The sequence below is a fragment of the Sinohyriopsis cumingii genome, chromosome 6 (assembly GCF_028554795.1).
Source record: "Sinohyriopsis cumingii isolate HCF-2022 chromosome 6, ASM2855479v2, whole genome shotgun sequence".
NCBI lineage: Eukaryota > Metazoa > Mollusca > Bivalvia > Unionida > Unionidae > Sinohyriopsis > Sinohyriopsis cumingii.
This window is the reverse complement of record NC_142966.1, coordinates 21704737-21720434: the sequence shown is the minus strand read 5'-3', so window position 1 is coordinate 21720434 and position 15698 is coordinate 21704737. Positions and strand designations below refer to the sequence as shown.

At 37.9% G+C, this 15698-nt stretch overlaps 1 protein-coding gene across 6 annotated transcripts in view; it reads right to left on the bottom strand.

The window, feature by feature from the left end:
• Positions 1–15698, bottom strand: part of LOC149796476 (intermembrane lipid transfer protein VPS13D-like) — a 360667-nt gene that overhangs the window by 295849 nt on the left and 49120 nt on the right. For all 6 annotated transcript variants that reach the window (XM_089961181.1, XM_089961184.1, XM_089961183.1 and 3 more), the window contains exons 11-14: positions 11833–12001; positions 8510–8611; positions 2822–3095; positions 410–550 (exon numbers count right to left, since the gene is read on the bottom strand). In XM_089961181.1, the coding sequence (XP_089817307.1) occupies positions 410–550; positions 2822–3095; positions 8510–8611; positions 11833–12001 (686 nt within the window). The remainder of the gene's footprint in view (positions 1–409; positions 551–2821; positions 3096–8509; positions 8612–11832; positions 12002–15698) is intronic.

The following is a 15698-nucleotide window of genomic DNA, read 5'->3' as shown; positions in this document are numbered from 1 at the left end:
ACAAGCATTCAATTTCACTACCTTATATGCTTATATGACGTTGTAGGGTCCACCCCTCCCCTGTGGAAGCATTTGATTTCACTTCAGCTGGAAGATTTGGGTTCCCATAGCAGCAGGGAGGGCAGATTGATGGAATAACTGTATCAAGATCAATAAACAATCTATGGAAATTTATATATCCAGTAGCACATCACAATAACAGATCAATTAGCATAGTAGCATTGATTTTACAAAACAAATACCAAAAAAACAAAGAAATAAACTCCAAACAATCCTTAAAAAATATGTAAAGATAAGCTGCATTTTTAGATGTTCTTTAAAAATTCAGTAAACTTCATCTTAACATTTATTTTAGCAAAACGACAGTTAAGAAAGTTTATTGTCCAAAAAGTTATCACAAGAATATTACCAACAGTTGTGGCAGACTCCTTGGTACCAAGCAGTTTGAATGATCCTGAATCCAAACAAAAGTTCAGCTTGGCAAACACAGTGTCTCTCTTCAAAAGGGACTTGTCCTCTGCATAGTCTAGAACAACCATGATCTCTTGCTCTGAAAATTCAAAATGTTAACCGATATATTTCAGCCGAGTTAAAATCATGATGTTGGGTGAAAAATTAGAGGATGTAATATTAGGACTATTCCACTTAAGTCTTTGGGCGGTAGGAGTTAACTTTTTTCTGTTTGAGGAAGGAGTCAGAAACTATTTTGATTTCCATACTTTAGAATATTGACACCATCTGTTTATCTGTCCATTACCATATATTATCCTATACCTCCAGCTGGAAATACAAGAAACTTGGTAACTGTTTTTCCTTGGGGTAATCATCTGCATAATTTGAAGCATTCTTGGTTCTCACCCCTGAGGTCCTTGTGTTTAATTTGGGGTTTTAACATAGCTTTAAAAATTTTCCAGTGATACTGCTAAGATGTCTGCAGTGTGATAGTTTATAGTGATGTCTAACACTAGGGCATCATGCTGCAGATATGCGGCATTATGTCCCACCCAGTCACATTATCCTGACCCAGGCAGACCAACCCTAACACTAAGTGTTTTGAGTTCCGTTGACCTACATTTCAGTTGGCTGGAATGTGACTAAAGCTGGGAATGCAGAAATCAGTTAGAAGAATGACAAATGAAGCTATCTAAAACACTTTCTTCAATAAATTTAGTAAACTTCAGTAAATCTTCCTTCATTTCATTAAAGATACATACTTTACTCGAATTTTGGCATTCTCTGCTTCCATTGCATTCCAGCAACTTGAAATATAGGTTAACAGAACTTGAATAAATTTACTCAAAAAAAGATAGAGTAAGTAAGGTCCATCTAATGCAATATGACTGTAATTTGTAGAAAAGCATCAACATGACCCACCAAGTGTGCGAGCTATTACTGAAAATTTGACTTCGTGTTATGTCAGTTGACCCCAGAACACGCTACACAGCACCGTTATTTAAGCAGTAAGATGGCGACCTAAACAAAACAAATAACAAAGGAGGCATTTTACACTGTAGGAATAATATTGGGGTGTATAGGAGTAAAAAGTATGGTCATTTTTGACTGTATGTAACTATAGTTTCACTAGTTTCCTGCATGTACAAACAGTGGCATCAACCAACCACCCATGACAATTTACATGGAATAATCCCTACAGACTGATCATAAATGTAACTAGGGCCCAAGGTGGCTGAGTGGTCTTAAGTTCTCAAATTTTCAGATCACTGCTACCTTACCTCTGTCCACGTGATTTTGAATCTCAGGCATGGCAAATGTAGGTATGTGAGAAAGCTTGCCAGTAGCTTCCCATGGGTTAGTGGTTATTACCAGGCTTTTCCTCAGGTTCATCCTTCACCAGTTTTATTGGCCACCACATATTGCCTATCTTGCACTGAGAAATGGTGTTGAAACATAAAAACAACAACTCAAGTAAGTATTATTTTAGTGTTGATGTTAAGGTAAAATCTTTTAATTTCAATGGCATACCTAGGCTGGTTCTAGAATTTCTTCAACTCCAACCCCATCCCACCCCAACTCCCACAGCTTGAAACTGTACCCAGGAAAAATAGTCATTTTTACAGCATTATCAAGTATCTGATGGAAAAGGAACATGGATAAACAATATGACAAACCTAAAAATTTTCAATCACCAAATTTTGCTGCTTTTTTCAGAAGAAAAAAAACCCAATATTTGAAATTATTCTCCTATATGGCATTTCTGGTTATCACTAGCACCAGCATTATCTGAAATTGCCCTGATGCCTAAAATTTATCCAAGAAGTCATCTACAAAATGTAACTGTTCACCATCACTCTCACTTCTGATCTTTGTGTGTGTGTGTGTGTGTGTGTGTGTGTGTGTGAGAGAGTATTGGATTTTTAATGTAGCTTTAACAATTTTTCAGTCATATCGCTACAATGTCTGCAGTGTGATGGTTTACAGTGATGTCTAGCACTGGGGCATCATGCCGCAGATATGTAGCATCATATCCCACCCAGTCACGTTATCCTAACACCAGGCCGACCAGTCCTAACACTAACCTCTTAATGCTGAGCGCCAAGCAGGCAGCTGTTAGTACCATTTTTGTAAGTCTTTGTTATGACTCTGCCGGGGATCGAACCCATGACCTCCCACATCCGAGGCAGACACTCTAACCACTTGGCTACCAGAGCGGTTAACTCTGACCTAGTGCAAAGATCCAACTCCAGAACAATATTTGTGAAAAAGTACTCTTCTCCATAGGGTAAGGTATTTTACCAAGAACATTGTTCATGTGTCGGGAAAAATCTCATGCAAGAAACTTAAAGAAGCACTAAGAATTTACCTAGATCTGATTTTGATATTTTCAGTGGTGGCTCTTCAATGTCTTCCTCTGTAGAGATATGACCGATTGTTTCCTTGCTGGCCATTGTATGATGCTCCATGCTGGCTCTAGAATGGGATTTAGCTGCAGTTCCCCCAGACCCCCCATACCAGCCAGCCCAGCCTGGAAACCATCGCTGAAACAAGGACTCCTGTTGTTGTTGCTGTTGTAGCTTGACTTGAGACTGAATGATGTCCACCTTAGGCGCTTCTACTTCACGTTCCACTGACTGAGGCTAAATATAGAGTTTTATTAATCATCATATTCACTTTCACATTTGAATTTAATTATAGCTGAATTTATTGCAACATAAAAATCAGACCCATTATAATCATAGGTTATGAATTACCATCAATGTGTTGTTGCTATATTTAAAGTAAATTTGGTTCTTTTCCGTCTGTTAATAATATATGTGTGTAATTATTTAAGGCTTACAAACAAATACAAGAAAACCCACAGCTATCCAGCATACTGTTATGAATGTCTCAGGTTGCAATACATTTGGTCTCAGGTTGCAATGCATTTGGTCTCAGGTTGCAATACATTTGTAATACTGCATGATCTGTTCCAGTAGATATCTCCAATTAGAGAAGATCTACTTTTAAAAACACAACATTCCTTTACATCAGTATGTACTTGAAAAAGGCACTTAACTTCAATTTCCTTGGCATAACAGTGTGACAGTGATCCCCTTTAATAGGTCCACTCTTATTGCAGTAGGAAATGGGTCTTTTTCAAGGAGGATCACAAAGATTTGAGTTGTAATCACATATAAAGTAAGCATAACTAATTTTTCAATATCTAATATTGTCATTTAAAAATCACATGTAATTGAATCAATGTAATATTACTTTTTTTCTTTAAATCAATTGTGAATTATCATCAGTCACAGTACAAAATAATTTAAGGCTCGACTAGCATGGGTACGTGGGAAAGCCTGCCAGTAGCTTCTCGTGGGTCGGTGGTTCTTCCCTGGGTTTTTCAGGGTTCTTCCTCCACCAGTAATACTGGCCACCATGTATAGCCTATCTTGTGCTGAAAAATGGCGTTAAACCCTACAACAACAACAACAAAATAATTTAAACTTATCAATAAGGTCAGGGTAAAAACGTCTCACTGTAACTGTCATTCTCCATCCTTGAACTAACATTAGTACCTCAACCGCCTTTGTCAAGGATATGGTATCAGCTGTTTCTATCCATTCAATTTTCCCACAGCAACTTGCTTCCACTTTTCCTTCTAAACTGAGAAATTTTATCTTTCTCAAAAACATTTTGCACTTTTTATAGAATTTATTCCTTCTTGGCAACTATACCACTATGAAACTAATTTTAAGTCTATTGCATAAAATGATTTATGTTTACAAAGGAAGTGAGCTTCTCATTTGACAGACTGGCATTAGTCTAGTGTACTTTCAAATACATTTTGTAATCCAAGTGAGAGCAGCCACTAACGTTAACATACAGTGACTTTAAGGTGACTGAACTTGTGCTAACAAAACTGTGCTTCTTAGTGGTTACCATCTGTCATAATTATTGTTGGTAATAATAGCCACTAATTACCAAACTGACTAAACCCATCTTAAAAAGAACACAGCTGCAGTAAGGATAATTGGATGAGTTATTTTTTGTATGGATTAAAGTTAGGTACTTTAGCCGCATGTTGGAACATATCTCAATGTGTTAAATTCAGAGATCAACAAATATTCCTAAGATCTCTATGAGTATAAGCCAATATGTCACTCATGAAGAGTAAATTTCACAGATTTTGTTCAAATATGCTGGCTGCTGGCCTCATTAGAGGGGTGACTAGAGTAAAGGGTAACTTCAACCACAAACATATGCGAAGTGAACATCCTCTTGGAAAATGATTCATTAAGTTCAACAATCCACACAATGCACTTTGCAGTTAGACTGCATTGCAGACAGAAAGAAACTCAAATTGAAGTTGAATGATGAAAGCTTCATTTCACAAAAAAGGCCCTGCTGATGGTGATGGGAAAAAAATAATCTGTTCATATCTTGAAACATATTTCTGTAAAGTAACATCCAGGTAGGCCACAGTTACAGTTGTTCAGGTCAATCTGAAGTGAGTGACTATGCAATCAACTGCCTTGAAGGTTCATGGACTGAGGTCAAATCCAAGCAGAGTACCTAATATGAAGACATGGTCACTTGAACAAAAAGTGAATGAACATGCATGACAAGGGCTTAACTTTAGAGTTCGTTTTTGTGAACTCTCCAACACCTACCTGATGAGCCAACTCTGGATTTCCTCCATAATTAGTGCCTTCTCAGGGTTCATCAGGACCTTTGACATCAAAAGGGGAAAATGAATGATGAATTAAATCTATAGGCTCTTTGAAACAACCTGAATTGTCCATTCTTTGCTAAAAATAGATCAATCCGACCTTTTCAGGGAAGTGGCCCCAAGTGGTCTAAAGCGTTCTCCGTTACAGATCACTGACATCTCACCTCTGTCTGCGTGGGTTTGAGGCTCGGATTCGGCCAATGTGGGTATGTGAGAAAGCTTGCCAGTAGCTAATCGAGCGTTGGTGGTTATTTCCGGGGATTTCCCGGGTTCTTCCTCCACCATTAATACTGGCTGCCACATATAGCCTATCATGTACTGAAAAATGGCATTAAACCCTACAACAACAACAACAACCTTTTCAGGAATGAATGAGCCTGATACCATCAGGATATTGTCAGTGGTTGGCAGAGGCAAAGAATCACTGTGAACAGTTCAGTTGCTTGATGGAGGAAAAACTGTGTTTCCTCTCCCAACAGACTTTTCTCTGCACTGTAACAATTGCTGCCATCTAAATTATGGTTAAACACAACTGTCCACTTCTATTTCTGACAACAGACATATCACTACCGGGGCTGAGACTTATACAAACCAAAATGAAGTAGACAGTAATGTGACTAACACAATCTATGTTGGGGTTTGGACCAAGACAAGGAAATTCCAATCAAGGGGTTATATTACCTGTCTCCCCATGAGGCATAGCTTCTTGAGGAGACCATAATGTAACACCGCAATTTCCTTGTCTTTGTACAAACATTGACGTAGACTATTTTTCTCACCCAATTTTTTCCAACTAAATTAAAATAACCCTGCCCTGTTGCAATTGAGTAGGTAGATTCAAAACACAGTATTCATCACATACTATACTGCTTCTCACTCTATATAAAGGTCATCAGGTCTTATACTCTTTTATGAAAATCTGAATAATTATCTAAGTAGAATCTAGCTGTAGAAAAGGGGTAAATAAAATCAAGGAAAAAAGTTATAATTGTGATGTGTTGGAAGTATTGCACAATGAGCATCTTCAGTCACATGCCTATGTATTTCCAAACATTTGTACTACACATTTAGATGAATATGTAAAAGAGGGCAATGGACTGACATGTCGATGTTAAATACGCAAGTACTATGCATGAGAAAATAGAAACATAAAATTATTTGACATTATTACTGTATTATCACGTTTAATTGATGGATGTCATATGAATTTGACATTAAATAATTAACATCTTTTAAATTTTAAGTTTCACCAGTTCTAATTTTGGAAAAAGTTCTATGGTAGGCAGCAGTACAATACTGTGCAGTAAAATATGCCTAATGGGTACAGTTCTAATCAAGTGTGTAGTGACATCATGAAATTTCTAATTCATGACCATCTGTCCTGAAAATACGGCAAGTTGCTATCACCAGTGCAATGATATGTTACATTGTGGAATATCATGTGGACTGATGAATGAACCACTCTGGTTGGTAAGCGCAGCTTTCATATGCAATTGCATTATTATATTTGATTCAAATGGGACAGATGTGGGTGTTTGACGAAGTTAGGAAAAACCAGTCTGACATAACACATAAGATCCAAAGACTGAAATTGCAGCTCTGCAATGTTTTGTGGCGAGCAAAGAGAATGACAAGGCTCAGATGATGTTATGGCCATCCACTGCAACCAAAGATATCTCCAGCCATGACGTTTCATCATACCATTAGACCCAGGCTTTTGAGGCCGAGAGGACAGGTTTTCTAGCTGATGAAATCAAGATGAACTCGGACAGTGCTCTGGAGAGGATGGAATCCCATTGAAGTTTATAAAGCAACAGGACCCAGAGCAATCAAAGTTTTGTGTGATATACTCCAGAGCATTTGGGAATAAAACAAGAAATAATGCCAAAAGACTTCTGTGATGCCTTGATCGTTCCCTTCCCTAAGAACAAAGGTAGCAAAGTTGGCTGTGGCAACTACAGTGGCACATCTCCTCTCCAACACAGGCAAGATATTTCCCCAAGTGATCTTGAACCAACTAATTACTACATGAGGCTCAGCACGGCTTCGTCCAGGATGCTGTAGGGTGGATATGATCTTCACTGTTAGGCAGGTCCAAGAGAAATACATGAAGCAAAATTTGGACCTATACTCCATCACCAACCTCATCAAGGCCTTCTGATTTGTCCATATCATCCGGCTTTTCCATGATGACATAAAAAGACAGGTCCGCTCAAATGGCAACCCATCTGAACCCTTAAGGATCTCAAATGAGGTAAAATAGGACTATGTCCTGGCACCAGTCCTCTTCAAACTCTTCTATACCTGCAATCTCAACCATGCCATCTGCATAAGAAAGTGTATATCAGATACTAGCATCATAGTTCACTCCTCAACCTCCGACAATAAACTGCAAAAATGAAGATGCCAGAAGCCCTATTTGCTGATAATGATGTCCTCATGGCACACAAGACAAGAGATCTGCAGACAATGCTCAAAAAGTTTTCCGAAGCCTCAAAGTAATTCGGGCTCAAAATTAGCCAAGGTAAGAATGAATTTCTTTTCCAGCCAGCCCCAAACACAAGTACATCACAGAGAGATTACCACTGACATAACTCAACCGAAAACTGCAGACAGCTACAAATACCTAGGCAGTATCACCTCCAATGACGGTTGGCAGATAATACATCAACAAGAATCAGTCACTCATCAGTCTTTGCAACAGATTACTCACCATCACAATGTTACCCTATCCATCAAACTGATGGTGTATAATGCAGTAATCCTCACCTTCATGCTCTATGACTGCGAGACCTGAACTGTAAACCACAGACATCAAGAGAAATTCCATATGCAGGCTCTTCACTTTATCCTCTGGATCTTATGGCAGGATAAGGTAAACAGCCTCAAAAGATGGATAAAGCCAAGACAACAACTATCAATGCAATAGTGATCAAGGTCCAACTTGGCTGGTCAGGTCATGTCATCACAATGGTACAGCACTTGCTTGCCAAACCGATCTTCTTTGGGGAACTAGCACAGAACTTCCGATTAAACATCTGTTATTGATAATGCAAGTTAAGACTTGGACTGCTGAGTCATCACCATGCCCAGAGATGATTGCACATAACATGTCCTTTTCAGATTTGATGGACTACCATTATTGTTATTCTTGTTATTATCATTATTATTATCATATATGCATGCATCACGCATACATACATACATACATACATACATGCATACATATATATGCATGCATGCATGAACACACACACATACATACATACACATACATACGTATGTGCGTACATGCGTACGCACGCACCCACACACACACATATATATATATATATATACCTTAGGTAGTTTTCCATCCTGTTTAACTCGCTGGTATGCCAGTTCTCTGACAATTCTCAACTCCTCATAGCTCCAGTTCGCTTCAATTCTGCTGATCATGGTCTGCAAAATGAAAACGCTTCAATTTAAAGCAAATATTCATACAGCCATCTGTATCTTTAATTTTTTCACCTAAAACAAAAACCCAAATGTGTGAAGATAAAATATTTCTTCCATAACAATTACCTGATCATGTGGAACATGTACACTTCCTCACAAATCTAGCCCTCCCAAGATAAAAGAAGACAGTACAACCATCATGGGTTTATTTAGTGAAAATGGTGTTAAACTGTTGTCTGCTTAGATATAGAGATTGATTCTTCAAAAACTGGATGGTGGTTGGGGCTTTTCTACCCAATCAGAATAGTTAAGAGAATGAATAAGTTATATCTCCTTAATCTGGAGTCATGCCCAGACTCCAGACTCCTAACATATATAAAGCAGCTTAGTTATGATGGCACTGTGGGCTACAGTAAGCCCTTAGCATAGAAAAAACTGTCATGTGATACTAGAAAATGTGTGCTCCCACAAATCCAGCTGAACTAAAGTGGCATGAATTACTGTGAAGCTGCTGAGGACTGAGGTGTGTAGCCCTTTGTGCTGTTTTGTCTGAACTAGAATCAAATGATTTCTTAAAATGAAAGGTCTCCGAATGTTGGTCAAGTTTGGTTATCTACAGCACATCAACACAAATAGGCTATTTAGTGCCAAGACCATCTGAGTTAAGTGCCTTATGCAAGGACATACAATGGTAGCCAACCCAAACTGATTTGATGATAGGATTCAAACTGCTGATGAATTGATGATGAAAGCAGGTCAGAATGTTCATATCTCTTCAAGACTGCAGAAGTAAATGAAGTGGACTCTTCTGTTTTGTCATGACATCAAGAGATGCTGGAGCTCTGGTCCAGGATGCAGATGGAGTAGGAGGAGGAAGCCAGAACTCTGGGGAACAAGGGCAGAAAATGTCTACGATGGAGGTATGGAAGGCTGAATCTGCCCATGATATCAGATAGTGATTACATCACTTGAAAACAAGCAACATCTTGTTTGCAGGAGGAGAGGTTAAAATCTCTTGTAGCACATAAGACTTAGCTGACAAAAAGTGACAAGGCCTAATGCTCACTCACCTCATCAAATGCCCTGAATTTAGAAACTACGACTTTGAGACAGTCGATGGGTAATGAGTCTCTCTCTTCTCATGGCAGAGTGCAAAACAAATTATGAAGCTACATCTAGTGTAGTGTAAGGAACTATTCTTGGTACTGTGCTGAAAGAGTGTCTCAAAGTAGTATGTGGGTTAGATCGGTCGCTGCACATGTCTGTGAAATTCGGGTTCGACATACTGGAAGCTGGGCTATTAGTAACTGAACCCAAAATGATGAGGTTTTGGCCCTTCATTAGGATCATCAGTTTGGTGATGTGTTATAGGATGTCTGAACCGCATAATCTGTCTGCTGAGTGAGAGTGAACATGGCTGTTTGTTTAGCTCTGTCCCTCGTTCTGCAATAGGAATCAAGTCAAAACCCTAAGGAGACAAGGTAGAGGGAGTTGCCAATAATACTGAGTTCTGTGGTGGTGACTTGGGTGCCACTTCTGTTTTAGATCATGAGCTTCATGGCTGAAGGGTCAGAGTTGAGTTGTCTCCCTTGTTCACCAGAGTTTTTACACTAAGGAAAGGTCAATATGCAAACTAGTGACGCCTTCATCCTCAGCTGTGCGTTTTTGTGCTTTGCCCAGAGCTGCCATCCCTCCAGACTCGCAATTAGTGAAAAGAGGGGAAAAAATTATTGAATTTTGAACACAATTAGTGAAAAATTATACCATGACACTAGCTCCATCCACTTTGATGGTCAAGACTGCATTATATGAAAATCCAAAAACTAAAACTAAAACATATTATTTACACTGAATACAAGTACAAATTTATTTGCAGCCAAATTTACTGATTTACACAAACTTCATGCTATATGTCATGATATGATGCTGAGGAAGTCTTGAACTAACTTAATCAGGCCATGGTAAATTTGCTTTCAACAAAGTTCAGGCTTTTTGCCTGCTGTTTAATCTTGGTGACTAACTGTTGCATATTTTCAGCACCTTAGGAGGCACTTAAATTTGTCTTATTTTTTCTTACAATAAAAGGTATGGGGAAAGCAGGCAAAAGTCAGTTGTACGTGAGTGTGAACAAGGCCAGGTATTCCATTCATGTTGGGATATGATTATTTCCAGACCTTCTGTGCACATCATCTATGGTCTGAGGCCACTACCTGGTTGGCAGGACTAGTAACAGAACTGTCAGTACCCACTATGCTTCTCTGGAACCTGCACCATGTCATGTCAGCTGCCTCCTACAATGGATAAATTGAGTGAGTTGGTGAAACTAAATTGGGGAGAACATCCCTGTTGGGATAAAGTTATCCCCCGGCATTCCAATTATATATCTTCAGTCATCCTGTTCCAGTGTCAAGCAACTGAAACTGGGCCATCACAAAGCTGGTGCTAGGTTATGGTGTAACCAGAACCAGTGAAGAACTAGTTCACTGTCATTTTTCAAAGTCATCACAGGACTGATTCTGGTTGGCACTGGAAAGATCACTGGGGTGGCTTTGCATCCAGGGCAGAGACTGGGCTGGGGTCAACCTTGATGGGAGCCTGGGTACTATTCAAGTCTAGAAGGTGGGACTGAGTAAACCAAAGCAAAAATCACTGTACCTGGTCCAAGAAGTTAAAGCTGTCTGGACAAGGTGCATCAGTGCTGGAGCATTGCTTGTCCACAGCAGATCAGATTCCAAAACCGTTGGCCAATAGTCTATACTGGGCCAGATCAGTGTAACCAGTACCACCAAATTAGATGGTGACTATATCTGGGCAACCCAGGGAATGGATGACATTCAGGGAAGAAGTCCAGTACCTAGGAAAGACCAACATTAAAGCAGTACTTGGAAGGGCCATGTCTGGTCCTGCTGGGTCTCTGTATTAAAGCAAGTTCCATGGGATGTGTCAGGTCTCAGAACTTCAAGATTCAGTAAACCAAAATGGTCTTCAGAGGCAGTATGCAAGTCTCTATTTGATCTTTTCTGCCCTTTTTTGACTTTTGAGTTCTAAAGGCAAACTGCACTTTCAGTGAAGAAAGATGAAAACTCATTTCATGTTCAAAATAAGTAGATTTACATTTGAAATAAAATATCCAGGTAAAACTATGAAAAAAGATTTTAAGATCACTTCTAGCTAGGAAAATGATCCTTGTCCACAGCTAAAATAGATGGTAAACTTTTTCATACCTTCATGATGGAATCCACATTTTCCTGAGCCAGGTGCAGATAGTAACCCTTTTGATACAACAGAACATCTTTAACTCTTTGTACTAGATAGGACTTTGTTCTTCTCCTTCCACGCTCCTGTATCACATGAAGCTTTGCTGATATGGCATACATCCACCAATCTCTTGGACTGAAAACATCAGAAATGTTCAATGTTTATATAATTTAAAGCTAATAATACGTCTGCAACCTCATTTAAGAGAAAAACTTCAACCTTGATATAGGATTACAAGTCATGTAGCTTAAAATAAAAAAAACATCTAAGTTAAAGTATTATAAGTTAGATTGTCAATGTCAGCAAGTTATACAGTTCTGATTAAATCCTGGAGACATGGCTGGGAAGAAAAAGTGGGACATAGTAGTAGGAGACATAGCTAAAAAAATAATTGCAGCAAAGTTTTATTTATCTATCTTGTATTCATGGATTTAAAAAATGAATACTGTTTATGCAATCATCAATTTTTACATAAAGCTGAGGAACCAGCTTAGAAGCCAGCAAGTTCAATCCTTGCTGCCATAAACAACTTTATTCAAGGTAAAATTAAATGAAAATTTTACCTAAAATCCTTAAGGCTGTTCCTTTAAAAAAACACAAGTGACCCAGGGAAAGGCACTTTTAAAGTGGGGTACTCACCCATAGATGCAATTTAAAATTTCTTATCATTTTAATATGAACTCTGTGAAATCAAAGATCCTGGCATATATTTTTAAAAAATGAATTCCCTGGGTACCATGTATGTTTAAATGTAACAGCCTTCTTCTGTATTGCCTTTTAAAATAATGACAACATAAAAGTTGTAGAGACACTGGTTCCTTAGTTACACAGTTTTAAAGATCTCATTTTTTCACCTGCATGGAAAAGGACAAAGTAATTATCCTACTTCCAGCCAACTCTGTTTTGGAGGAGATAAGATTAGATTTTCAAGATGTTTGCCATGGTGGTCATATTCGATATCAGATTGGCACCATTTCTATTTAGTACCAAGCAGACATCACAAAAGTCTTTTGGTGAAAGCAAAATATTCATATAACCAGCCTGCTAGAAGAAACACTGACAAAAAATTGTATATGGCCATTATCAAAGTCATATTAAAATTTGGATCAGTACCATCTGCATTAACAACCAACTAGACATAGCAAGTCTTTCAGTGAAAAACCACAAACTGATATGATCATTCATTCTGAGGAAATAGTGATAACATTTTCAAGATGGTCACTTTTGCAGGAATATTGCTCAGAATGGCACCATTAGGACCAACTAGTAATCACAAAAACTTTATTTTTATAAAAAAGATGTTGATACAACCATCCATTCAAGTAAGTAATGATATTTTCAAGATGACCACTACTGTGGCCATATTGGACATCTGTTCAAAACCAATTTCATTTTGGATCAACTATACTGGTGAAAAGTCTTATTGCAACATTACTTATCATTCAAAAAGATTACCAACAACAAGATTTTCAAGATGACCACTGTGTCAGCCATATTGGACACCAGATCAGCTCCATTTTCATTAATGATCAACTAGATGCATAAGAAGTCTTCTTGTGAAAAACCTGATGACAATATTGCATTTCATTCTGAAGAAATAACAATAAAAAGATTTCAATATAGCAATTGTGTTGGCCATATTGGACATCAGATTGGCACCATTTTCATTTAGGACCAACCAGACATCATAGAACATCTTTCAGTGAAAACCACCATATTGATATGACCAACCATTCAAGCGAAGTAGCTATAACAAGATTTCCAAGATAGTCACTGTGACAGCCATATCAAACTTGCACCATTTTCATTTAGGACCAAGAAGACATCATAAGAAGTCTTCTGGTGAAAACCCAAAAGCAGCATGACTTTTTGTTAGGAGTTCTGATAACTAGATTTAGAAGACGGCCACTGTGTCTGCCATATTGGACATCAGATGGGCAACATTCACTGACAACAATATGTTGATATGTACATCTATTTAGGAAGAGTAGTGATTTTCAATATGTCCAAGCAGCACCATTTTCATTTAGGACCATGAGATGAATAAATATTTGTAAAGGTTCAAGGCAATCCTCCTTTGGGAGGAGTAGTGATTAAAAATAACTTGTACTAAAATATGATGGACGGATTCCAGACAACAGACCGTCCCACAAACTCTTCATGTCTAAGACTTGTAGAGCTAGAAACTGGGAATAACAACCTGAAAGTGTCAATGAAATTAATAACCACACTCATTATAAATACAAGTGAGAAATTCAACAAATGTTCACAATTAAAATGAAGACAATGCAAGCATCAACAATACAATGTGCGACTTAGCAGGTCATAAAAATGACATATACAAACTGCAAAAAAATGTATAGATATCAACCAAAACTCCCAAATACTGTTATCAACAACTTACAGAAACCCTAATTAATAATACTTTGCCACACTTATTCAACTCAAGGATGAAAATGATGACCTTGATGACTACTTTGAAAAAATGCTGTACAATGTTACTTATACTGCATCTAGAGCTTAAAATGGCAGACATCTGGAAGATGGGTAGCCACATAGCCAAGTAAACTGGCAGACATCTGGTAGATGGATAGCCACATAGCTAAGTAAACTGGCTGACATCTGGTACATGGGTAGCCACATAGCTAAGTAAACTGGCAGACATCTGGTATATGGGTAGCCACATAGCCAAGTAAACTGGCAGACATCTGGTACATGGGTACCACACAGCTGAGTAAACTAGCAGACATCTGGTACATGGGTAGAAACACAGCTGAGTAAACTGGCAGGCATCTGGTAGATGAGTAGCCACATAGTTGTGGAAATGTGACACAATTTGTAAGAGTTGTGTCCCATTTTCTACAAGTTATATAGATAACAAAAGACCATGTTTGTCATCTTTTTCTGGGAGGGTTGGATCTGAGAGGTACCTTAGTTAATTTAAATAATTTAATGTGATCTGAAACATATCTGACAGAAAGTTGTTCATGAAGCTTCCAAATAGTATTAGGCTCAATTTATTTATAACATTTTGAAATCCAAACACATGGAACTGCTTCTCCATTTTTCATCACAATGATTTTGTGATGGCTTCCTCTGAAATGTCATTTCATTGACTCTTATCTCAAAAACATCTGATTCATAGGTTTTAAACAAACCAAGTTTTAGATTCTTTTTTGAAACTTCATGCAGTACTGGTCTTCAAACTAGTTCAAATGTACTTTTATAAAGAATGAATCAACAACATTTTCTATTGTATTACATGATACTATCAGCAAAATGACTTTACAAATCACGCATGTAACCTATTCATTCCTATGGATCAAAAGTGGAGCTCATCTACTCTCCAGTATGTCAGGCTAATTCATACTAATACAGCTCTAGGTAAAATGTAATCTGCATCAAATGTTTATTGAGAGTGTACTGCAAATTCATACTGACATAGCTCTACCTAACATGTCATCTATATCAACGATCTACCAAGTGAGTACTGAAAATAGATATTCACACAGATCTATGAAAAATGTGATCTATATCAGAGATCTATCGTAAATTCATACTTGTATATCTCTTTGAAACAGGAAATCAATACAAGGACCTAAAGAGTAAGTACCATAAATTTATACTCATGCACTTCTGTTTAACATGTAATCTGTATCATTGTTCTACTTAATGTTGCTAAACATTTCCTTTTCCAGCATATACATTAATCAATCATATTAACATTAAAAGAAGAGGCAAGATGAGAAAATCCCACCTCTACCCACATTACTCTGTAGGAGCACAAAGACCACTCTACTGAAAGAATTAAATTCTCTTAACAAAAAGGCAT